At 37.5% G+C, this 26,981-nt stretch overlaps 2 protein-coding genes across 9 annotated transcripts in view; both read right to left on the bottom strand.

Moving 5' to 3' along the window:
• LOC125775766 (techylectin-5A-like) overlaps positions 1-26,981 on the bottom strand; it is a 337,356-nt gene that overhangs the window by 104,878 nt on the left and 205,497 nt on the right. The gene's annotated exons all lie outside the window — the stretch shown is intronic.
• LOC105232848 (1-phosphatidylinositol 4,5-bisphosphate phosphodiesterase classes I and II) overlaps positions 215-26,981 on the bottom strand; it is a 222,669-nt gene continuing 195,902 nt past the window's right edge. For 3 of the 6 annotated variants that reach the window (XM_049446345.1, XM_049446346.1, XM_049446350.1), the window contains 16 exons: positions 21,811-21,944; positions 21,353-21,538; positions 20,870-21,067; positions 18,315-18,497; positions 15,820-16,000; positions 11,259-11,484; positions 8,428-8,603; positions 8,001-8,214; positions 6,666-6,823; positions 6,417-6,587; positions 6,154-6,354; positions 5,750-6,080; positions 4,806-5,268; positions 4,356-4,739; positions 4,143-4,287; positions 215-2,177 (listed from right to left, as the gene is read on the bottom strand). In XM_049446345.1, coding sequence (XP_049302302.1) covers positions 1,908-2,177; positions 4,143-4,287; positions 4,356-4,739; positions 4,806-5,268; positions 5,750-6,080; positions 6,154-6,354; positions 6,417-6,587; positions 6,666-6,823; positions 8,001-8,214; positions 8,428-8,603; positions 11,259-11,484; positions 15,820-16,000; positions 18,315-18,497; positions 20,870-21,067; positions 21,353-21,538; positions 21,811-21,944 — 3,621 coding nt within the window. In that variant the 3' untranslated portion in view covers positions 215-1,907. The remainder of the gene's footprint in view (positions 2,178-4,142; positions 4,288-4,355; positions 4,740-4,805; positions 5,269-5,749; positions 6,081-6,153; positions 6,355-6,416; positions 6,588-6,665; positions 6,824-8,000; positions 8,215-8,427; positions 8,604-11,258; positions 11,485-15,819; positions 16,001-18,314; positions 18,498-20,869; positions 21,068-21,352; positions 21,539-21,810; positions 21,945-26,981) is intronic. The other 3 variants (XM_049446348.1, XM_049446349.1, XM_049446347.1) reach the window with 3 other exon arrangements.

Below are 26,981 nucleotides of genomic sequence, written 5' to 3'. Positions count from 1 at the left end.
AGGTTTGGAACCGTTTAGCATACAATTTTTTAAAACACGTATTATCATAGAGCAAAAAAATTCCCCAAAAAATTGACCTCGAGGTAATTTTTTTTTAACTCTTTAGCATACAATTTTTTAAAATGCGAATTCCTGTAGAGCAAAAAATTTTCCAAAAACTACCTCGGGGTACCCCCAAAACATTTACCTCGAGGTAATTTTTTTTCAACTCTTTAGCATACAATTTTTTACAATGCGAATTCCTGTAGAGCAAAAAATTTTCCAAAAACTACCACGGGTTCATTTTTTTTGACCATTTATAATAAAAATTTTTACAACGCGTAGAGCAAAAAAATACCCAAAACATTTAACGCGAGGGTATTTTTTTAAATATGAAAATCATACATTTAGAAGTTTAGAAAAAGCAAAAGCCATTTTTTTACTCACCCTAGTATAGGCTTTTTTGTGGCAATTTTTAAAGAACAGAATGTATGTAGATTTTCAGTTTTATTTTAGAAGTTGGCGGTAAGCATTTAATGCTTTTCATACAAATAACCAAAAATAAATTTTTTCAACAAAAATTACCAAAACTTATGAAACGTTAAGATCAACGTTTTTCCAACGCGCGAAAAATTTCCTGAAAAAATCTATATCGAGGAAATTTTATTTTACAATTTGTATACTAAGAAAATGAAAAATTCCTTATTTTTAATTTTTTTTTGGCTCACCCTAATATAGACTTCTTAATGGAGTTTTTAGCAAAGGAATTGCAAGACACATATACAGAACAAAAAAAAAATTTTTTTGCAACACAAATGCCAAAACTTATATAAAACGTTAGGAATTTACTTTTTTACAACGCGAAAAAAATTTCCTAAATAATTTACATCGAGGAAATTCTTTTTTTAATTCAAAAATTTACTAAAAATGTACCTCGGGGATTTTTTTTTCAGAATTCAAAAATTCGTATATTTAGAAAAGGGAAAAATCGCAATTTTATTTCATTTTTTTGGTTCACCCTAGTATAGACCTTTTAGTGGATTTTTTTTAACAAAGGAATTTGGAGACACTTATACATCAGTTACCGTTTAAACACCTTTGTACAGTAAGTTTTACAAATTTTTTGTTGTAAATAAACTATGCTATGAAGCATAAAACCTATCAGCTAAACTATGTAGAAAGTTCACAACAATTTTTTCACCTAATTTACCACACATGTTTGCTTTTGTTTTTCAATACTTATAGCTAAATGTTAATTATTGTTTATAGGTACATTAAAGTACATGCACGTTAACCCATTGATAATCTTGCTTTATAACGGTACTTAAGTTTTTATAGTTTAGTGTTTTTAGTTATAGTTTTTGTGGTGGATTTTGTTTAAAATACAAATACAGTTAATTCAACTAATTTGTATAAGTATGCGTGATACATATTGACTTTAACTAACACATTTATATTATATTTTTCATATTTTTTGAGTACAGATATATATATATATTCTATTACTTATCAGTTTAAACGTACTGCAGAGTCACATAATGTCTGTATGTATTTTGCAGTTATTTAACTAATTATTTAGTACACACATACATTTACAGTTATACAGTTATCATTAACAATTAGGTTTTATAAATAGTTTTCACATCAACAACCAACATTTAGATATTAGATAACACTTTTGTAGATTTTTTTATTTCATTTAAACTAATTCATTTTCAATTCTAATCCAATAACTTGCATTTCTACATCCCTACTACTGCTACAGAACCCATTTTTATATGAATTCAACTTTTTGACTACTATATTCCATATTCCAGCTTTCAACTTTCATCTTATTACTTTGACGCTAGATTTACACCTTTTCCGCCTTGCTTTAGGCTCGCAAGAGCAAATACTGTTTGGATGTAGTACGGCGGTTGAGGCAGCCTTTAAACGCCAGCTGCCGCACCAGCGAGCGCGTTGGCACCGGTTTCATCATCGCCGCCGCCCAAATCGTCTTTGTTCCTGCCGCCGGTGCTGTTCGTGATGCTGTTGCTGGAACGTGCCGGCGATATGGTGTTGCCACCATTTAAGTTCAATGTGAGGTTATTGCTTGTGGCCGATGTAGTGGCAGCACCACCGCTGCTGAAGAGCACCAAGAAGCCATTACTAATGTTGCAAATTCGAGATTCAGCTTCCTTTTCGAGTATTTGTCGGGCCTGCAAATAAGTTCATTTATTAGTAATTGGAATTGGGTTCTTTGAGTCAGCAACCAAACTTATTTTAATGACTTAACCAAGAGCAATGAGACAATACGGCTTCTAAATAAACCAAAACTAAGGTCATAATATCGCTTTCAATTGAAAAATCTGCGGTTTAATTATAATTTAGTTACTACCTAATAATATCAAATACCTTGATGTAGTCTTGGACAGGCCGGCAATGTTTTGCACAACGGCCTTTCTCCCTGCCTCATGTACAGGTGCTGCACAGTAATTATACCTGTAAGACCAATTCTGCAGGCTTATGGCTCTTGCCAATTGAAAGGGTTCGGAGGCAGGCTGCGCTGCGCCAAGCCGGGCGCTCTAAGAACCACTCCAACGGCGGCTCCTGAACTAGTGTTACCTGCCACCTACAGATCGGCGGGACGACTACTGGCTGCACGTGACTTTACAAATAGTACCTTTGTGCATAGCTTGGTGGATGATGATGGTTTGGCATAATCCCATTTTTCAATAGGGAAAGAATGTTCAGAGTAAGCATAGGAAAATAAGATTAGCATTTTCATCCACAACTACGTTGACGACATAAGACAATACGCTGACCAGACTGCGAACACAACCAACTTCAGACATGCTCTGGCCGCCATTGACAGTGGAGCCATAAGCATCTTACCGACTCCCTCTCAATAAATGGCGTACTTGGAGTCAAACTTCCACCCATTGTAGACGACGAGCTCGAGTTGCCGCGAGAATCGAGAGTGTCCCTTGCGCAGCTTCACTCTGGTTGCTATTGCAAGTTAAACTTCTACTTATCCAAAACGACTTCGACATATCAACTACTCGTATATGTCCAGAATGTACCGAGTATCCGCAGGACTTTAACACCCAGTTTGCATGCCCAACTAAACCTACACATCTGAAACCCCTCTCCCTATGTTGCGACCTCGTTGAAACAACACGTTTCTTGGATCTACTGTTGGATGACCTCGATGACAAATTATATGATCCTTACCACCATAAAGGGGTCTACAATAACAATAACGTGGTTGGCCTAAAGATATATTAGCTGCGCGGACGATTCGAAAATAGACAACAGAGTTGGTTTGGGAATATACCATACTGTTCAGATTTAAACATAAGACAGTCTGATGGCTGCCGGACCACTGCAATATATGTATTTCAAGTAGAGATCTTTTCTATTGGAAAAGCCGGAAGCTGGACACTAACGCATCAGCAGTCAACATCTATGATTCGTGGACCGTAAAGCAGCAGTCTAAGCTTTAACCTCGTTTCGCATTCGGCCAGAAGTGTCTTGGAAAGCAGGGCAGCTGTGGAGAGTGTCGCCAGAACCAAGTGACTTTACTTATACCATTGCCAAAAGTAGTTTACGGTTGTCATCTAAAAACGTGATCAACATTGGAATAATCATGTATTCTTTATAAGACGAACTGGACAGGAGCTGGTCAGGACCAGAAAAGGAAAACCAAAATACATTGGATTGATCCATCTGGGTGCAAAACTACAAAAATCATGGGTAAAACTGTAGATATACGTAGGAAATATACAAAGCTCCTACTGATAATCGGATGGTCACGATGGAAATATTAATTAGTCTCCGTAATGGGGCTGACAGATTGAGAAGACTGTAGGAAATGTCAAGAGCAAAGCACCTTAGAAACAATGGACCATCTCTTGTCCATTTACCCGGATTGGCAAGGCTTCTCTTTAATCATTTGGTGGCTATACGGTATGAGACACAGGGAGAGATCTAGTTAGTGAGAACTCCTAATGGACCTATTAACTCCATCTGGTATCGTAAAAGATCAAAACTACCAATTTAAAAACTTTACTCGGTCTAAAGTACATACATTCTTCCGCATTTAATCTGGCCATATGAATCTCACCACGGTCAGCCCTCCGCTACCTCGATCATCTAAGAAGTTAATCACACATTTAACTCACCTTGTTTCGATGCTCAGTCAACGCATTCCTCACGGATTCGTGTTGTTTTTGCAGGTCATCGGTACGTTTGTCATAAGTTTGCTTCAGACGCACGCGCTCAGCGACACCGCGCTCCACCACCGAGCTCGCCACTTCGCGCTTCATTCTAATAAACGACAGGGAAATATTATTGACCCGAAAGAAATATGAATGACACAAAATTGTTTGTCTCACCTAACCAATTCATCGCGATCACGATGAACCGATGACAAGTTTTTCACCTCGGTGCGACGCGCTTCTTGCAGCTGATGCATTACCTCCGAAGTGACACGATCAAGCGACGCCTTCAACTGTTTCATTTGATTTGCCTGCGAATTGCGCAACACCTTGTCCGCCAAAGCATAGATTATTTCGTAATACTTCTCCTGTATGTCGCGGTACTGCGTCGAATAATCACGGCAAGAGGCGAGTAAACGCTCTTGCTGTGAACGCGTTACCAGCGCGGGACTCTCACCGCCGCTGCTGGTGGCACCATCCACACAGTCCTCGTTGAGATCACCAATATCCGGAAAGCAGGGCGGCACTTCCACACCCGTATCGCTAGTGGCGAGACAATTACTAAACATCAATGTGAAAGTACAATGCGCATGCGCAGAGGCGCAATACGGATGCTAACACACTTACAGATTCTTATTGCTGAGACGTTTCTTTAGCTTGCTGGCAATGTTGAACATGGGCTTCTTATTACCATCCATGGGACTAGACTTTTGCATAGCGATTTTGATCTTCTCCTTATCGTGTTTCTTACGCAGCGACTCCAGTTTCTTCTCCAGCTCGAAACGCTTCTCGCGCACCAACTTATTGTCGAGTATCTTATCCAGCGGCTCCGCGCGCACCAAATCTACATCGAACTGTGACGACTCCACCTGCCGGATTGATGTCTGTGCAGTGGAGTCCAGCGAATGCTGATGTGTAAAACCGGGTCCACCGGCAGTGCCCGCATCGGCGGAGTCGTGATCTCCGCCAGCATTCGCCTCGACGCTCAAAGTTGCGGCCGTGGTAATACTGGCGCGATGCTTCGGACTCATTGTCGTGGACTCAACGGGACGCAGCTCCTTCTTCTGGCCACCTACTTGTACAAAAACGACTTTGGTTTGTCAAGTTTAATGGACGCAGGCAGGTTAACGGTTAACGGGGTAACGAGGTAACGAGTTGCGAGCAAACGTTGTGTTTTTTGTTTTGTTTTTGTGTTTGTGTTGTTGTTGTGTGGCATGGTGTTAAGTGTGTAGTTGGTTAGTTGTAGACAGAGGAGGAAAATGTTGAAGTGTCCAGTAACCAACAGTAGTTTGAAGGATATACGAATACATAAATGAAAAAAGAAATAGAGACAAATAGTTCAAATAACCAAAGAAGGTATAAATTCAAATAAATTCAAAGTATTCTACATGAAATTATCAGAAGAAAATATAAATGTGGCGCTAATAATAACTACCGGTCCACAGACAATAAAAATTTAACCCACACCAAGATTCTTCATTTCATGCGCTCTAACTTACAAATACATTTATATTCTAGGTACATAGATACTCAAACGGTATTTATATAGACGTAAGCGCTCTAAAACTTACATGAATTGGTTATGTCCTCCTCGGATGAGATCGGTTCAGTGCCCTCGGTCAGCACGGCTAATTGTTTGTCGCGTTTCTCCAACTCACTCTGATACTTAATTGGATTAGCTAAAGCCTCGGCAAAATTGGAGAGATCGTCTGGCACATAATCCTTAACAACAATATAGAGAAACAGTGATGCTAGCGTCAAGGGTTGACCCAATTCGGTGCGTAGATTGACATGTCGATAGCCTGGACACAAGCCTATAACGGGTAGCACACGATGACCCAAAAATTTTCCACCCTCTTCATAAGCCGCGATGCGTATATTGGCGAGCTCGGGCAGCACCACCTGCCACAACAAACAAAAGCAAAATTTTTATAAAAACAAATAAAAATTAAAGGTCTGTGTTGCCACTCTTCACCTTTTTGAACACAAAGGGCTCCTCGTCATAGACCGGATTCAAGCCATTATCGCGTACAATGCGTGTGCGAAAGCGTTTTCTCACTGTATCCGCGGGCAAGCCAAACATTTCCACCTCAACGTATGTGCCGACGCGTTTATCCGTTAAAAACTGACCCGACAGCACAGTAATGGACACGGTACCAGCTATGATGCCATCGACCTGCAAAGACAGATTCTTTGAAATTGTGGCGGGCACTAAAATATCACCTTCGAATAACAAACCGTGCTCTCCGCGAATGGATCCAGGCGTCGATCGGTGCGTCGCATAAACTCTGGCTTCAATAAGTAGCCCGAACGGTCATTGTACTCGAATATGCCCAAATTCAACTGCATTGCCAAGTCCAAAGTCTGATAGTTGAGCGCCACCAGCTGACAGCCGGCATTCCAGAAGAGCTGTGGGTATAATAAGATAATGAAATGATTAGTGATGCAGAGTTAAAAGCAATCTAAAATGTTAGTTAATCCACCAACCTGCGGCATGAAGTTGGAACTATCGAATCGTGTGCCGGTCGGATAAACACGCGAGAGCTGATGCTTGTTGTAGTTGACAAATTCAATAGGGCGCTCTTTAAGCAGCGCTGTAGCTTGTTTTTCATCGAAGGAGGACATTTCGTAACAGCGATTTTTTTCTAATGGAAAGGAAAGAGAGGGAGAGAGAGAAGAAGAGTGTAAGTGGAATTGTTTAAACTAAAATTATTTAAAGTTGAGTATTGATTCTCCTCTTATGAAGTACAATATCTGAAGAATCCGTTAACGTGGCTGAAGTTTTTACATGCTTGGAATTTCTAAGATTCCGAAAAGTTGTAAGGATTTATTATGAGAACGCAATATATTGAATAAGCATTATTTGGGAGTTGTAGATCGATTTGACTGTCTGACTAAGCTAATTGCGACCTTGTACGAAATACAGATAGTGCAAGAACTGAGGCCGCTCCATCTTCCCAAGCGAAATCGCTTCGCTCTATGAGCTCTTGAGAAGCAAAAAGATCCGAATTTTTCGAAGCAAATCTTGTTCAGCTATGAGGCCCATTTCTACTTCACCTCTACCTCTTTACATACCAAACAAACAAAATTGCTACATTTGGGACGAAGAGCAAAATAAAGAGATTCATTTCATTCACAAACAAAAACGATTTCGTGTGGTTTATGGCCCGGTGGAATCATGGGTCCATATTTCTTCAAAAATGATGCCGGTGAGAATGTAACCATCAATGGCGACCATTATCGCGACCGACTATTTGATGCCTTAAATTGAAATTCGTGATCTCGGTGACATTTGGTTTCAATAAGACAGCGCCACTTGCCACACTTCGTATTAAACAAAGGATTTATTGAGGGAATCCTTCGATGAGCAGATAATTTCACGCCATTGGCTGACCGATTGGCCACCAGGATCGTGTAATTTCACACCGTTAGACATTTTCCTGTGGGGATATGTAAAGTCTAAAGCCTGTGCGGACCATCCAGCTTAGATTCAGGCCTTGTTTGTAGCCCCTATAAGGAAGCGTCGGAAACCCATTAAATTCAATATATAAATGATAAGCGTGACGAGCCGAGACGATTTAAACTTTTTTGTCTGTGCCTACGTCCGTCTGTATATGGACATATTAGTCCCTCAGCTTTTAAAAAATTAATCGGATGTCCAATTGTCTTCACAAGAAGCTGCTTATTTGGCAGAGCCGTTGATATTGGCCCATTATAGCATATAGCTGCAATACAAACTGAGCAATCGATACCAAGTTCTTGTAAAAAACTTCCTTTCATATTGTAAATACTTCAAAAAAGGAAAATAATTATTAAACTTACTTTCCGCATTTTCGAATGTGTAAAAATGCACCGGCTCCACGTAATTGACCAGCGCCGAGAGCTCAGCTGCCGCTTCAGTTTCCTTCTGTGGTTTTTCTGCTGTTGGATCGGCGCCTACTGGTGGATTGGGTGTTACATTCGGCATAGACTCATCGTCGCTCGAGCTGTCCGTATCCGATGAACCGGTGCTGTCCTTGGAATTCTGACGAATTTGCTGATAAGAAGACGGATATATTTATTTTATTTATTAAATTAGTATTAAAATTAAAATTCGCAATATATGTAGATGTGTTAGCTTTCAATAACTCATCAGTTATTTGCAAGCAAAATACTACTTTCTCTCGCTTCTAGGAAAAATAATAAAATAAATTCTATACTCTATTCATACACTTGACATTAGCACTTGCCAAGAATAAAATTTGCCTACCTGCAGTGGAGGCGGATAAACTGTGCTGCTAATATCCCCATTGCCAGTCAACACTGGCGTCGACATGGCCGAGCCGCCTGCTGCTGCTGCTGCATTGTCAGCCTGCACGGAGACCTGTTGCTGTATGGCAGAGGGTGTGGTGGCGTGATTTGCTGTTGCTTTGCTGGATGCATCAACTGAAAATGCAAATGAGTGGTAAACAGTCAATTGTGATTTTCGACAATAGCAATGTGTACATTTTCAAAATGCCTTTGTTTTCTTTGAATATTCAATACAAGTTTACACAAAACACTTAGGCTTAAGCGGTTTTATGGATTTCAATAATTAGAAAAAATAAATATTATTGAGAAATATTTTTTGGAATCAAATTTGTGTGTGTCTGTTTGTTTGTATACAAGTTTATCAAGAAAAGTTTACCAAGATTAGTGAATTAAGTGGAAGAGGAGGTTTCAGTACATATAAAGGGGTTTTCAAAGCTACATATATTAATTTTTTTAAACAAAACATTAAATTGGCGAAATATTCTTTATATTCGAAACTACACTCTTCTTTTTCTAATATACTACATAGAAAGCCAATATAATCGGACATGACCGCTATACAAGCAAGTACGATTGATTTGATATGCCTTCACAAAATATGCACTATCGAAGTCGAATCATGGAATCATAGAAATTATAATGGCAGGTTCATTGCTGGATATGATTTAGTAACCAAAGAAACGTCTTAATTGTTTTAACCTGTTTCATCTTGTGTTTCAAACTGATGGAAAAAACGAGTGTTTGAAAATAAACTCACAAACTCAGCGGATTTGGTAAAATACACCAGCTGACTAATGTATCTTAAGTGTAGGATTGGGAGCCAGAAATATATCCCGTCTCATCCGGCCAAAGGCTAGGCATTCGCATAGATAATGTTTCATCATCCCATCCCTCTCCGCGCATGTTCTGCGTTCTGCCGAATTCACTTTTCCGATTTTCTGAAGGTGGAATCTTAAGGCTATATGTCCAGTGATGACTCTTATATATGGTATTATCGTATCGTAAACTCCATTTTGGGATAACGACTTTAGTTCCAGATTCAAAAAGCTTGGGAGGCCATTGTCTCAATGTATTCTCAGCACAGTTATTTTATTAGAATGACTCTGATATAGTGACAGAACTTGAGAGAAAAATAGTTCTACTAGGATATTGAAGAGGTGTCTAGGACCTTTTTTGGGATAGACCATTAAGAGTCATCCCTGAAAAATGCGGAAAGTATAAAGTAGAAATATTAATTAATTGATCAAGATGACATTAACGACAGACCATTAGCAGTATTGTGACCATCACTCTCAAAACAGTCCAGTATTGAGTATCAGAAGCGGGTCTAGGGTTGAACACGAAAAAAAAGAGCCTGCTGGTGTTCACAAGAAAACTCCATGGAGGTTCCTTTCTATAAATGGGACACTACTCTCGCACAAGAGCCGCACTAAGTACCTTGGGGTAGTCTTGGTCAGAAAACTGCGCAGCAAAATTAGCGAGATGACTACTGGCTGCAGGAGAATTTGCATATAGAACCTTCGGACATAGCTCGGTGGCTAATGGCGGTTGGGCAATTTCAACTGGGAAAGAAAGTCAAAGTAAACTTAGAAAAATATGGCTGGCCAAAAGGCACGTTAGCTACGCTCGACACTGTAAACATCTATACTGTTGACTTGAAAATGGAAATATACTGTCCAGAGTTAGGCATAAAGCAACCTTTTAAGTTGTCGGACCACAACAGTTTATTTCAAGTATAGGCCCTTGCTATTGCGAAATCCGCACAGCTGGCCTCTAATGTACCTGCAGGCAATTCTAGAGTCAAAATCTACGTAGACAGCCAAGCAGAAAGGAAGGCAGTAAACCCGATGGAACCTGGGTGCATAACTGCAAAAGTCATGTGCAAAATGGCAGATCGAAAATACACAAAACTCTTCTTGGCACTCGATAGTAGACACTGTAAGAGCATGATAGGAACACTAACTGGTCACTGTCTGGTGGTGACACACACCCGCAACATTGGGCTAAGAGATCGAGAAGACTGCCGGAAATGCCTAAAGCAGCAATGGATCATCTCCTGTGCACTTGTCTTGCATTGACAAGACTGTAAGGTATGATACACTGGAGGTGGTATCGACAGTGAGGCAGCAGAGTCTGTTAAAATTCGTGTCAAGCGCAGGCATCTTAAACGATGACTATTCTTCTTGGACTTAGCAAATGAACTCCGAACTGGTCAAAGCGTGGCTTAGTAGCCTACTAGATTTATCTAACCTAACCTAACCTATGGTGACCTCAGGCAAGGGCAATTTTTATACTTTCCCAAGTATAAACCGAATATGTTTTAAATAGCCATTTATTCACACATACTATTATCATTTTACCTTCTTATTGCTTCTTAATAAAGTTTTAGAATAGAATTTTGGGTTTGCAATTACTATAAACAATAAGCTTGTCCACCTCTGCGTATACGTAACATATATATAATTTTTTTTTTTAATTTTCCGCTTTACTGAATAGAGTTCTACCACTACGCAATCAACACATTTGTATCACAATTCCCACGAAATGTGTACGCTTACTTAGTGATAGCCAGCTAATGTTATCCATTAAGCAGATTCAATTTGCATTCGCGTATTAACGGCCATAATTAATTATTCGCGGCAATCAGTACGCTGTAATGGCTAAGTCATTGTCGCATTATTATAAACTGTACTGCCTATATGTATATGTGTGTGTATTTGTAATATATAACATACACTAATGCGCTTACTAAAGCATACCTGTGTGTGTTGGTGGAAATTGAGCACTCACCTGAGTTCGCCGTTGACAATTTGCTGACCGTTGTTGGGGCCGCAGCTGCGCCTCCCTTCTTGTGACGATGGTGGTGATGATGTTTTCGTTTATTCTTAATGATAATTTTACGCTTAAGTAATGACGGTGGCGGCAAATCAACGTTAGGCTCTAGCGGATGCGAATCTAGCGGTTTATCTAATAACATTTCACCGAATATCTCACGACAGTAGTTGGCGATTTTAGCCTACATTACGGTACAAAATGTGGAAATGGAAAGAAAGACACAAAAAGCATAGACATAAAAAATAATAATAGCAATAAAAATGGAATGAGCATAAACATTTAATTATGGCAAGGAAGTCGCAGTAAATGGTACTACTATGGATACAGTCTACGAAAAGATATAATACTTATATGGTATTTCAACAGTGATGGCTGTATATGGTATACAGTGTATTTGTGTGTATATGAAGGAGGGTCGTTGTTTATATATTTATATATTCATATACTTATTTCACTGAACCGATTTTGCTGGAATTTTGAAGACAACGTTATGTTAAATGGAAATAGTCCCGTCAAATTTAAATCCGCACTGGAGTCCTATTATACTCTGAAGCCATATTAAAAGTGATAATACACGCAAAGATTGTCCCTTAAGCCTCCGCCATAGTCAGGCTGATAGTCGTATGACGTATTATTTAGGAGTGCCACAACGGACTGGCATTCTAGAATATCCAGGTGAGAACCTCTTGACTTAACCTAAATAAATTTATTCCGACACTGATTAGATGGAACTGTCACATTTTTGTACTCTGGCAGCATGTTTGACATCGAATAAGAGAAAGCCCACAAATTTTTGTTAAGCGTAACCCATAAAGTGCTATAACCAAGCCAGAAATTTATATATAAAACTGCAATTTTATATATGGCATCTCAGGTCTAAAGCTAGAGAGTAATCATAGCCCCGCTCGCTAATAGGTTTCAAGTATCGATCCCCCAAAATATTTATGTTAAGTCCATTTATCTTGTTGAGAACAAGTCTTTAAAACAACAGAGAGCATATTTTCCTAATGCTTATACTCTGAGTACCGTTCACTTGGGAATGGCCAGAAACGATTATTTTAACAAAAAACACCCCCATTAAAAAACAAAAACAAAATAGCTTCGAATGAGAGACCCTCCTTTGGATGACGACCACTGCAAACTTCTTAAGGATAATGATTTATGGGTATACACCTAGAATGTCCGGACAACCGTAAGAGCAAATGTTGACATAGCCGCCGAAGTGCAATGGACAGCGCAAGGACTGAGACGAGTACGTCCTTCAAACATTTACTACAGTGGCCATATAAAGGAGATTCGTGGGATTCGTGGTGTGAGAGAGATTCCGTCGCTAAGACTTGACATTCACCCAGATGGATGAACGCCGAGCCACAATCCGTTTGCGCCCAGACCTCAATGGAAGAGCAAGACCAAAGATGTCTTTTATGAGCGGTTGGAGTACGCCTAAGAAGTTGCCCTCGCCACGCTGTCAAAATCGTTCTTGGCAACTTTAACGCCAGGGTGAGCAAAGGTATCTTTTGCACTACGGTTGGTAAATTCAGCCTCCACGACGAAACATCCCCAAATGGTCGACTTCGCCGGGGCCCGAAATATGGTTATATATCAGTGTCGGCCAAAATGCATTTTTCCTATGCCCGGGGCATAGGCTAGTTGCTGCGACGTCAAACACGTATACTCACACGTATACTCTTCTGCCAGCTTCAGAAAAAACGAAAGAGCCAGTAAACTGCTCGTATATCTACGAATAGCTTGGTTCGGCAGCAGCGTATGGCGAAGCTAATTATTTCAGTTGCGTTTCAGAATTCTGTGAGCTAGCACGTATGCGCAAGTTTAAATTTTTACACTGCCAGAAAATACCCCCTTGCGTAATTTATAAAAAAATGTTTAAAATTGAATGGGAGACAAATTTTTTTTTTGTTGAAAATATGGAGGGAGAAGCCCATTGCCTCATTTGTAATAAAGTGATTGCACATCTTACACGTTATTCATTATGTAGACATTATTTGATATATAGTTATAGTTTGATATATAATTCAAACACTCATTATTTATTCAGTGTACTTTTCTGCCAACACAGTTCGCAGCAACGCTTTACGCACACAAGTGAAAGCTACATACTATTGCATTGGCCGACACTGTTATATATAGTAGTAGTTTCCAGCACAAGAAAATACATCAAGCTACCTGGCTGTTTCCGGATCGAAAAACCACCAACTGAATGGTCCGAGGTCCTAACATCGACTCGGACCACTACCTTGTTACAGCCAAGATTCGCACCCGCCTCTATGCAGCAAAAAACGCACGTCAACAAACACAAGGAAGTTTCGACGTCGAGAAGCTGCAATCACAACAGACAGCAGAACGATTTTCTACTCCGACTTGCGCTCTTGTTTTCGGGGACCACATCATCAACTCGGCATAAGGGAACGGTGGGACGGTAGTTCAAGTTTCTCCTGTAGCTGTACGTATGCAAATGAAACTACTGGTTTCCGGACAAGGCAATAGAGAGCTGGTACGAGTGAAACTTGTAGAAGCCTCAGAGATCATCTAGTGACTGATGCCCAGAGCATACTGAAATTATGGAGGGAATACATTTCAATCTGCTAAATGACAGTAAAAACATAACACTTGGAGATGGAAAACCATATTTCCCAACCGTTAAGGATGGAGCAGACGTTCTTTTGCACGCCCATGAAGAAGTTGAATAGCATTTACCCGTCTGAAGAAAAACAAAGCAGCGGGGCCGATGGTATCTTGGCCGAGCTATTCAAATACGGCGACGAAGAACTCTTAAGGGGCTGCATCAACTTCCTTGTAGAATTCGATTGAGCATGCACGACGATTAGAATTTAAGTGAGTTTTTCCCAATTCACAAAAAGGAGACCCCACAATCTGCGCCAATTATCAATGGATGTGCCTCCACAACATCGCATATCAAGCGTACATTGAACCTTATCAGTGTGGCTTCAAGCGTGGAAAATCATCAACTGAACAGATATTCGTCACGCGCCAAATCTTGGAAAAGACCCGTAGAAAAAGGACCCACCACTACCTTTTCGTCGATTTCAAACTTGCTCTTGACGGCACGACAAGGAGCTGCCTTCATGCCACTTACTTAGTCTGAATTCGGTATCGCCGCAAAACTAACAGGGCTGGGTAAACTGACGTTGAATAAAACCAAAAGCTTTGTCAGGATCGGGATTCCAAACGAGGTTTCAACCAAGGCGACTAACTATCATGCGACTTCTTCGATCTACTATTGGAAAAAATAATTCGAGCTTATCAGAATAGAGAAGGTACAAATAATTTGAAAAGCTCAGGTTCTGCCTTGTCAGTATGGTACTGTCATGAATAGATCGTATACTTCATAGGCCGCAGTTCGGTTTTATTTTGTAAATTATTGTAAACTTGAGGACATAAGTAAGTATTTCAAATGAGGCATAGCGCATCTCTAACTTTTCTAGCTACATTAACACACGTGGGTCTTAAAAAATATACACAACTGTATACTCCATATATACTACTTTTTATTTCCCCTTTTATTGCTCAATCTCGGAAATTTATTCCGCCACATTATTATTTGCATACATTTACATAGATTTGCGTTACACTAATGTACAGTTATGCATCTCTTTGCATGTCAAACGACAAAACTTTGCTCAGCAAAAGTTCTACGATTTTTTCCATGAACTGTTTATTTTGAAATCAATTCCATCTGCTTAGATGCATATGTAGTTTCGTCGTGTGCCTGTGTGAGTCTCTGTGAGTCTGTGGGCCTGTGAGTGTTGCTGTATCGATTTCCTTGCAAAACTAACTTGCAACCTAATTCATTGGGGTTAGCAAAGGTAACCTTTTGATTAAAACTTCTCAACTTGCATCCTTACCAACTGCATATACATGTGTGGAAGTATGTACATATATGCGGTATGTATGTGCGTGAAAAACTTGTATAGAAAGTGACTTATAGGCGGCGACAACGCGCCGCGGCGTTGAGATCTGATTTTTGATTGTTGCCAACAGAAGCGTGTTTAAAAGTTTGCATTTCTCGGCAATCTTCGCCTTGTGCTCGCAGCAGCGAAGCCAGCAAAGCCGCCTATTCTCCTGCGCTTTGGCACAACAAACTTCGGCATATTGAATAACCGACGTAATGACGTTCTTAACAACTTTTAACTTTTTCACGTAATACTTGAGTAAGTGGTTCGTAGCTCGCTGAAAGTATGCAAACTACAGAATTGCCTTACGCTCAAACACTTTTAACTGCATTTCAAACTTATACAGTTATTTTATGGCATGTGAAGAATGTGGGAAGTGTTGCTTGCGCATTATTTGTAGATTTTACACACACACTTACGCATTTCACACACGCCAAATATTTGTATTTATGTAACGAGACTATTTAGCGTTAATTGTAATTGTGTAATCAACAATATTTGTCTTCAAAAGCAAATAATACACTATCCCGAAGTTCCCAGTTGGAACAGAGGGCCTCGTCAGCAAATTATTATTTCTTATTTACCTGTTGCCTGGGATTGCAATGGTTTTCGAAACTTAATATCACAGGAAATTCCGATGTTTTGAATGCGCTCTCAGCAATCGCCTCCAGCGCGTCTCTGGCATTAATTTCGGGAACGAGCGTGTAGCCATGCACAATGACGGGCTCATCAGTGCGACCGTTCCAGAAATCCAATTCCACGCATCTGAAATTATACAAAAGATAAATTTTTATATGATATGAAGTGATACAACAAAATATAGTGTCCAACATAAATATTAGATTTTCATTTATTCCTAACGGTTAGACCGATAGTGACAGCAAACGACGCCATATTTTTTCCCGCTCTTTTGATATTTCTCTTCAAAAAGGCTTACAATATTACCATGGAAAGATATGCGATCTAACAACGAGTCGAAATTATTAAAATTTACTAACAAAATTCGGAGTCAGTGGCCTCAACTTTAAGAAAATTACGTCCAATATATGGCCGTCATATTCGTCCTGTCATATCAACAATTGAGCGTCTAGTGAAAAAACTGTGCCCGTAATGTTGAGAATATTGCTGCCGCTAGCGCATCAATTGAGGAAACCCCAAATCAGTCTCTCACACTTTGGGCACCTCTGTGACGTGGTTGTGGCGAATTTTGCGAAAAAATCTTGGCCTACATCTGAAGCCGCTTCGCCACCAGAATCGTCGTATGCTCGTGAACTAGGCTGAGCAACAACTTCTTTTTTCTTAAAAACCCGTTACAACTGATCATCAATTTAGAAATCGATCTCTATTTCGACATTTGATGCGACATCTATTTTAACTGAAAGCAAATATATATAAATATCCACAGCGAAATCGTAGACAGGGATGTGTTTGTTGCAGTCAACTTATAAGTCTAATGTTTCCATCTATGAACGATAGTTCAATTCGAAGAGCTCTAAAGTTAATAAAACCATGAAAACTTCAAAATTTTACTAAAAATACGGACATTAGGGATATCCTCTAGTATCGCTAGTACGAATGCCCGGCCTCAGCGGAATATGAAATTTTTTGAAGCTGTTGCGCTTTCAAGGAAAGGCAACTCAGTAACAAGGCAACAAGACTGAGGTAAACCGTAAGAAGTCTGGTGAGCTCTTCGTCCCAAACGGGATCGTCGTCGTTCTAAGGTGGTTATACTAAGCGGTAACACTGCATTTTTTCACACGTGTATTACAGTTTCTATTTTGGAAAAAAATGGGGTGTTCAAATAGTTCTAGGAGAAAAAAGCGAACAACTATATTTATCTGAAGATTCAACCATAGAATGTAGGATAACCTAATCCAACTTAATGGTAACCATATAAAATTTGAAGATTTTTAATAAATATTGTACCATTTTATGACAGTTACGTATTGTCTGAGGGGTAACATGGTTTTAAGAGTTTCAAAAAATCTACTTTTTTATTGCCTTAATAAATTTAATAACACCTCTAGCATATTGTCCTAAAATTTTAAGTTAATCCGAATAATAGTTTCGAAGATACAGCTTTGACAACTTGTGCGCTCGAGGCTAGCTGGACACAGTGCGCCCTCTTTAAACCCGTTTTTCTCGAAACTGTGTTTTTGAAGTCGTTAGGCACGATTTCTCGCGAACTTCTCAATTGATCTTCATGAAATTTTACACCGTTCTTTGAGATTCAATTCTTAAAGGCATGTACGAAGGATTTTTTTCGAATACAACTATTTGAAAAAAAGTGACGACATTTTCACTGAAATTGTAATTTTATTTGTAAAAATGTTTGCCAAAGATCCAGTTTTGACTTTTTCTTGCTTCATCCAAGCCAAGTTAAGTTTTTAACCAAAACACGTTTTTTTTCACTTTAGATGACCCTGAGTGATCCTGCCAACGCGTGCGCGTTTTTTCCGAGGGATCACCGGAAACGGCGTCACAAAAATATTTTTAAATTTTTTTTTCTTAATTTCAGAATATTTTTGTTAATAGTATATCATTGTAAATAAAAAAATATTTCATTTTTTTTATGAGAAAAAATTTTTGAAAAAATACTGTTTTTTACCCGAGGAAATCCATTTCAACATATTTTCGAAAAAATTTTGGAACAATCTTTAGTCTTCACGCGGATTCCCTGAGTAATGGTATTATTAGAAATACAAATCGTTGCTTCAAATACTTCGACCAGACACACAATTTCCACCCGACTAAACGTAGAGACATACATCGAATAAAAGTCTGAACTAAATCGTATATCTGATATTTCAATCGGTTGCATGAAAAAAGTAATCGCGAACTAGTTAATCTCCTATTTCATACCAATTGGCGTGTTGTTTATAACTAGTTCATTTCACTGCTGGGTATTAACATATGCACTAATACACGTCTTTTGTATTATACAAAGTACTTGAGGTATTGTATTGCTTATGTAACCCCATTCAATGCTGTTGCATAATGCAAATTGAATTTTTCATTGTGTTTTTGCTTTACCAATATGCGCGTTCTTTGTCAATGTCTGATAGTTTTCGGTACTCACCTACACCCGGCCAACAGGCATTGGCGATAAATTTCCACCGACGATTTGCCTGTCAACTGATGTCCTATTAAGTAAGTGTTGTGGGAAGAATTTACAAAATAATGCGATAATGGCTGATCCATGTCGTCGCATAAGTCCAGTTTGCTAGGCGCCACAATCGGATTGTCATCAGACATTAAATACCTGAAAAAATAATTAAAGAGTTATATTTTTATAAAAATGTGATTAATTTGCGTTATAAAATTTATTACTTTGAATATAACATACATCTCAAGAATATAAAATAATTTTCAGAATATAATATTTCTAAGACCGCTCACGGCCGTGCTAGCTTAGATATGTATCTAAAGAGATTTGGAACTCTTTGATCACCACATATCTGAGATTACAGTAAAACATTTCCTAACAAATAAGACTACTAAAACAGGGATAATTGAGTTACGAAAACAAGCCAGGTTAAAACTTACCAAATATAACTAGTCTGATAGAGGCAAACTTTTCATTATTAAACAAACTAAAGATCTCTGAAGAATGGAGTATTAAATAATCTCCTATTTCCTTACAAGGTGGTACAAAATCCCGCCATGGGTAGACCCGAGACTCAATGGACTTATATTGACAATTAAAGAGCATACCAAGTATTTGGGAGTAATTTTGGATAACAATCTCATGTGGAAACTCAATGTGGAGGAGAGAGTAAAAAGCCAGTGGTGCCTTATAGGTAGGTAAAAAAAATGCCAGGATCTACCTCGGGCCTGCCACCTGGATTCATGAATTAGTGTTACACAGCGGTAGTCACAGCTCAATTAGCAATGGTCTGGTGGACAAATTAAACCACATATCCATACGCTTTATATGAGAGAGAAGGTTCCAGGTCGCACTAAAGGAAGATGTATGCCGCAGAAGCTTGTGATACACCAGCGGAACTTACAAGATCTGCACAGTTGGATCCAAAATGGCCAATGGAGTGTGGGCCGGAATCTATTGCTCGGAGCTGGATCTCAGGCGATCCTTAAAGCTCTCGGATTACTGCAGTTTCTTTCAAGTGGAAGTATTTGCAGTTGAGAAAGCGGCTGAGATAGGTAACAACCCAGAAAATAAGGAGGATAAATATATAGCCATCCGTCTGGCTACCGAATGAGTACAGGAAAAACGGAAGTCACTAAGAACGATATACAAAAAAATGTACGAAAAAGCTGACGGGCGGGTTAGGAGGAGATGGAATGCCCCACGTGTATGCAGGATCGCCTAGACAAGTGCAAGAGATTCATAGGAAAATTCGCTTGCTTCTTACTCAATGGCTTTGAAAGACTGATTAACAGGTAACAACCTATTGACATCACAGTTAACAGAAGTTAACATGAGAGAGACTCTGGAACACCTCCTATGACTTTCTCCTGCACTATCTAAAACTTGACCCAGTAACTAAGAGCTTCGGAGTTGAAATGACTGGACGAAGTATCAAACGTAGATATCAAATCGATCTTAAAGTTCGCTAAAAACTTCGACGACCTGTGTGACGAGTTCTTCAGGTTAAAGTAAACTGAACCATCTGGCATTACTAAGAACCAGTAGGTCTATGTAAAGCATGACCTAATCTAACTAGTTGGACAATTTAAGATCATATATCTACAAACTCAATCAAATTAAACATCGCATTTTGAGTTTTTTGTTAACTTAAGACATAAAACTAGAGTTTTTGGCTAGAATGTTTTGAAAGGAGTTTTATGAACCTGTGAATCACATTATTTTGCGAGTTCTTGATAATTGTTGTAATGTCAGTTTTTAAACAAAGATAAGACTGCAATGGATTAGCCTTGCAATATTATCCAGGTAAGTCAAATCGTATGGTGGTCTAGTCAGCCAATAGCATAAGTTCATTAATGCATGTCGAAAGTTGTAAAAAATAATGGCGCGAAAATGTTCGCGATTTAAAATTAAATATTTTAATCGAGATGAATATTTTAAGTTATTATGAACAACTCGTACTGAAAAACGTTCTGAGTATCAAAAATTTCAAACTATACGATAAAGTTGTAGCTGTAGGGTTGTTAAGTCCCGCTAAATAAAAGAAACCCTCGTATAACTTCTTTCCTTTACACTTGCTTCAATAGCAAAGAGCATGTTTGTCACAAATACCGTACATTTGTAGACTTTTGATGTATAAAATCTTTGACTAAATTAGTCAACATCAACTTATTTCCAGTAGAGACCTTAACTTAGACTAGAAATATTTACTCCTTTTCTACCATAATATAACCTTAAAACCACGTCGCTCAAGTTAATGAAAAGTTCAAGATCTTCCTCTAAAGTGACTTTTTTTTTGCTCAATTTTAAAGAGATAAGACTACAGTCGGTCTTTTACCATTAATTTAGTTAATACTCTGTACTTGAAAAGAGGTAGACTATAAATATTTTAAGTAAGTTTAAAACCATCTAACACCAATAAGTTGGTAAGACTGTTTTTGTATTTTTTTTTCATAATTTCAGATGACATAATTTACTAAAATTAATGAAAATATGAAAAAATATATATATTTCTGTGGGATACCTACCTCAGAAAACCATCTAAGCTTAGCTGGTTCTTCTGTGCATTGAATTTGTTCGGCTCGTACTCCTGTATAATCTCCTTGGCACGAGTTGCGTTCGCGTAAGGATATAAAATCTCGTTCAGCCGTGGATCGCGCTGTGTTTTGTTGAGAAACTCGACAAGTTGCGCGATGCACATGCATTTGCGTTTAGAATTACCGACGCTGGAAGCAAAAATATAGAAAAAAGTTGTAAATTTTGAATTTTTAAAATAATTGAAGACCTATTTTATTGCTTTTTGAGCTGTGAAGTTTTACGAATTTTACATTTTTTTTTTTTCAACTAAATCAAAAATTTTATTTCTAAGTCGAATTACGTATTTTTCAGCAATTTTTGAAATAAATGTTAATTAGTTCTTTTAAAAATTGCAATATTTCTCACGCCGTTGACAGCCTCACTCTTACTATGGCAAGGGTCATTAAGGTGTCAAACCGTTATTAAGTACTTACATGCCATCGAATATTTTCTCCACTTCACTGCGCTGCGTGAGATTCTTGTACAAATTGAAAAAGTCCTCGAAATGAAACTTCGGCAAGGACAAGGTCTCAATTTTCCCCGACGGCAAGCCACTCATGTCCAACGCCTTCTCCACGCGCTTGCGATCCTCTTTGTTTTGTGCGAACATTTTCATGATGCTGCCAACAAAAGATGCACAAAGGTGAAACAGTTTTAATGCACATGTATATGTAAATGTATATATGTATGATATGTATGATATGTATATGTGTAAATATATATATTTATATGTATATCATGAAAGCAATTTTGTGAAGAACAAAAGCAAAAGTACAGTGCAAATTAAATATGCGATTCATTTCCGCTGCACTCCGGCAGCGCCTTCGATGAAATTGCGCCAATAAGTAATTATTTTCTGACTTTCAATTTGACTTAAGCGTCAGTTACTTACTTCTTCACTGGAATTTTGCCACCTTTGTCCACTTGCAGGCAGAGTTTGGTGTGCGCCTTCTGCAGAAACGTATTGGCCGAGCCATTCAGTCTGGCCAAACTGTAAGCCAGACGCATAATGCCATCACACCATTGCTGCAAAGAAAAAAATTGAAGAAAAAAATAAACGGTTGGCGAATTAAAATGTGAAAGGCATTAAAAAAGCCGTTACAAATGGGAATTGCAAATTCAGTCATTTCTAATAAAAATACAGCCGAAGTTCATCTGAATAATAGCCTGTTGGTCGCACAATGACTGACTGTGACCGCAATAAGTTGTACATAAATTAAGTAACCTATAGCGGGTGATTTTGTTAGAGGCTCTGGCCGCTTGGTTGAGAATAAATGTGGAATTTAGTGCTTGAAAATAATTTTGATATATTTGCGACTCATGAAGAACAAGTCTAATATTTCACTACTTTTTATAGCGTAATCAGTCATAGCACCCAAATAACGCTTCAAAAGTAGATTTTCAAATATTCAGTCGTGGCTGGTTTATCAGCATAAATTACTGTCTTTATATACCACTATACAGAGGGATAAATATATGAAATGTTTAATCTAGAGGCCAACTGACATTAGCTTTTCTTGATAAGATCCGATCACCAAAAGTTCCTACCCATAAATTGACAATTTTACACCCACGAAATATTTTAATGTGACCAACTAAAAAATCTCGAATATTTTTTCTTTTTAATTTCAGCAACGGTCAGTTTAAAAAATATGAATCCATCATTTCTTAGTATGCAACGAAGCCTTGAAAAATTATTTCTCCCAGATATTTTAAGGTTGGTCCAGTGCTAGTATTTTCATAGTGATTTGTCAATATGTACTGAACACAAATGTCAAAACAACCTAAATACTTTGACAGATAATTTCACAACTTGTCTGACAGCTGTTCTTTTAAAAATGTCTACGCTCCTATAAACACCCTATATATGTTTATCTGTACTCAAATATGAAAAGAGAAAGCATATAAATGAAGGACAACCATTTTTGATTTGAAATGTAAATTTTGTCAGGGTTGACTTATAAACATTATACATACATACATACTATATAAAGATGTTGGTGGCAGGGCACTATTTTACAATAAGTAATGGAATTTATATTTTATATTCAATAAAACCAAAACAAAAACATAAATTGTTCAGCTCGAGCTGTGTGCCTTAAATGCCTTATGAACTTGGGCTCAAAGCTCAGCCTTTAGATATGATTAAAAGCATAAAAGGGTGCGGCATTTTCGTAGCCTCTGAGCTTAAATTTAAAATTATGGATTGAGGCGTGTCTTCAAGGCTTTCCAAAAGTAACTTAGAAATCTTTTTCATAGTAATATGAAAGAGTCAATATTTTTCTTCAATTAATTTAATATTTTAATGAAAATGTTTTGGCATTCTACCTAAGCTTTGAACTATAATAACATTTTGAGGTTAGTTTTTGCTTAAAAATAATTCCTCTTGGCCCCAATACACTTGTACCAATTTTTTTTCCAATCGACGGAACAGTTGTTAAGGACTATTTCCGGAATAGTATTTTCAGGTTTAATGTCTTCAATTGACTCAATCGATTTGCCTGGAGCGGTCGTTTGAGTTTGCTGAATAGCCAGAAGTCAGAAGCGAATACGGAGGTTGTGAGACGATATTGGTTCACAATTTGGCAAAAAACTCACGAAGAATCAATGCAGTATGCGACGGTGTATTATCACGGTCCGGACTCTTTATACGAAAAGCTTCGCGCAAATGACGCATAACATTAAAATTGTATTCCTTGTGGACAGTTTGGCCGGTCGGAAGTAATTAGAAGTGGACCACACCTCGATAATCGAAGAAAACTGTCACATAACCTTAATTTTTGACTTGCTTTAACGTGATGTTTCCGGCTTCGGCTCACCTTTGACAAGATATTTAATTCCGTCCACAAAATGTAATGGAATTTCTTTGTTGAATAATTTCAGTCATCGTAAAAGTCACCGAATGCACTTCATATATTTGAGAAAGACAAGCCTGCTAGTTTTTATTTAAGTTATTTTTACATGGAAAAATATACAACTAATCATATTATTGTATTTTTTAACTACATGAGATCCTACGGCAAATATGCCCCACCGCTCTTTTGACGATAAATTACTTAGCAAATTACGGAAAATTCCTAAATATAATTTGAATCATCAAAATTAAGTCGCTATTGTGTTTATAATTTCATATAATATCCCATCTGTATGTATATGTGGCGCAAAATGTTGCGAGACTAGGCTAACAATAATGTTTCTGTCATAAATAGCTGTGTAAGCAACATGAATAATGAGCATACCACATACAAGTACATGCATGCACATGCATATCCGTACATTATGAATTGTGAATTACGATGATTAGTCAAGAGGGCGAGTCGAGACGAGAGGCTTGGTCTCACAGGCTAAGAGGATGATTGTACTTAGCGTAATGCAACAATGTTAAACAAATTTTCAATTCAATTGTGTAAACACTTTAATGTGCTTATAAGAAATCATTCAAATTTGTAAAATTATTGCCAATGTATAGTCTGTATATGACTTTATTTGTTCATAATATATTTTTAGTCATTTTATTTTATTAATTTTTTTTCATATTTTGTTTTTACTATATTTTTATATGAAAATTTAAAATTGATACAGTATTCTTCAATGCAAATACTGTTGTCTCCAAGATTTAGCTTATAATTATTTCGTATGCTTAACTTATTTCCTTAATATATCACCCTCTGTTACTTTTTAGTCACGTATACGCCATGCGTTCTTATAAAGATATTCAACAGCAAGCGAAAAATTGCAACTAACTAGGCAAACACATTCTCTTCAGACACGTTAAGCTCAATATTTAGATTTACGATCTAGAAAAACTAGTAAAAAAATACTTGAATTTCTGCAAAATTCTAAAAATTATAAAAACAAATAATTTTAGTGATGTACAAGGTGTGTTCCAAAGTAAACAGAACTTTAAAAAAACAGAACAATTATTTTTTTCGGCAAAATCAATCTATTTTATTCAAAATAGTCTCCTTCTGCGACAAAACTAAAAGATGTTACCTTCGAAAAACAGTGAAATGACAGAGCCCATGAGAGTTTTTTATATTGCAGGAATACAAAAAAACGTTTTACGAATCAACTCCTTGAACTCCTGTAAAGCAATAAACAACTTCGAAACTTCGCTAACGACCAACATTTCTGGCAGATACAGGGTTTGTCCTGAAATTAATAGGACTGATTTCCTTCGGCAGCGCTGCATAGACGCAGAAGGAACCCATTTTGATAGTTTTTAAAGTATTGTAACGATTTTGTTCAATAAATTTTATTTAATCAACTCAGTTCTATTTCTTCCCGGACAAACCCTCTATTCTTGTCTGTTCGGCACCTATTCAAGGTAGCGCCAATTTAGCGGTATTTGCCTTCCTTTTTTTTATTGAACTATTAAGTTTTTTCATTCCCGTCACGAAATTTCTTTGGAAATACCCTGAAAAAATTCCCTGAAAATTTAAGCTCTTAATGTTAACATTAAGAACTGCACCAAGGCCTGTAAAAATTTTCCATAGAAAATACACTACAATCGTGAGTTTTTATCTTTAAATTCCTTCAGATAGGAGGTATTTTATGGCATCGCTTTGTTCAATAAAAAAAAAAACACCCTATTGTGCAATTCATTTGAAATGCTTATCTTTGTGACCATGATGTAATGAAGCGAGCTGTCAATTAGGTTGAGCTTTTGAGCTTAAAATTAGATAATTATAATCTGTGGCAGTAGCGGTGTTAGGGTAGGGCGCGGTTGGGCGACCGCCCAGGGCGCCGGTCAAAAGGGGCGCCACAGGCGCCTCCCAGCCCATGCTCATAATTTGAGGCCTGCTTAGTCGCAAATTCCCTTAATTAAACGGATTTTTTTATGTTAGCAACATTTGAATGGAACGCACTATTCAATCTGTTCAATCGGAGTTCATTTTACGGGGAATCCCCAATCACAGAAAAACACATTGTCTATCTCCTTTTAACTTTTTGGTTCAAAAGAGCTAGCGTTATTTTAGCGAAGCGTAACAAACTCAGCTCATTCGCATTCATAAAATCAGTGCACATACAAAACAATTATTTTAAAACAAACCGAGGCGAATTAGTAACCAGACGGTCCATGTTCCATTGTGATGCTATGTTCGTCACTATCCGTTTCTACTATCGAGTGACATTAGTTTTATCTAAAAAGTTCTATGGTGTAAAAGAATATACTTATTTGTTTTTTGTCGGATTATTTAATTAGGTAAGTACTTTTATCTATCTATAATTATTATAATAAAGAGGTAACATTTGTTAGTTTTATTGGTTATACATATTATTATAATTGCAATATCTATAATTTTTTGTAGAAAATACATTATTTTATTTTACATTTTCAAACTGAAATATCTCAGAAAGTATATCATTTACGAAATTTTGTCAAAAAATATTTGTTGTTTGTAATTATGTATGTATATTATTTGTCGATTGGCGTACGTTTTACGTACACCTATGTGTACACCAAAATACGACATTTTAGGTACTTAAATTTTTAGCCTATGCCAAACTCCACACAAAAAAATTTCGAAGTCTTTTGAAAAAAAAAACGAATAATAACTCAATTATTTTTGCATAAAAACCCTAATATATGATTTAAATCTGTTTAAAGTTGTTTGATTTGTAAACTTTATTGAATTTATCTATTTTTAGAAATTATTGGACCTAAAGGATTAATTTGTTGCAGATTTTATTGATTTACAAAAATTGATTAGTACAAAATGTCTGAAAACGTTGAGAAAAAAAGAAACCATCTGGGTCAGAATATAGAAAACGGAAAGCAGAAAGAGAGAAGGAATTTCAGAGAACAAAAAAGTTCATGAATATAGATATGTAAATATATCGCAACAAAAAATGAAGACCTGAATATGCCATCTACATCTGGAATACAAATTAATGTATCGGTAGCGGAGCCTCTATCTGACAAGTCAAATCAGATAACTGAAGATTGTGTTGAAGAGATTGTGGACAAAGTTTCCCAATACAAATACTAGATGACGTTAGTACTGTTGTCGCCAATATATCGGATCCTGCCACTTGGCCAGTCACTCGAAATGGCAAAAT

Source organism: Bactrocera dorsalis, chromosome 1 (assembly GCF_023373825.1).
Source record: "Bactrocera dorsalis isolate Fly_Bdor chromosome 1, ASM2337382v1, whole genome shotgun sequence".
Taxonomy (NCBI): Eukaryota; Metazoa; Arthropoda; class Insecta; order Diptera; family Tephritidae; genus Bactrocera; species Bactrocera dorsalis.
This window is presented reverse-complemented; position numbering and strand designations above follow the sequence as displayed.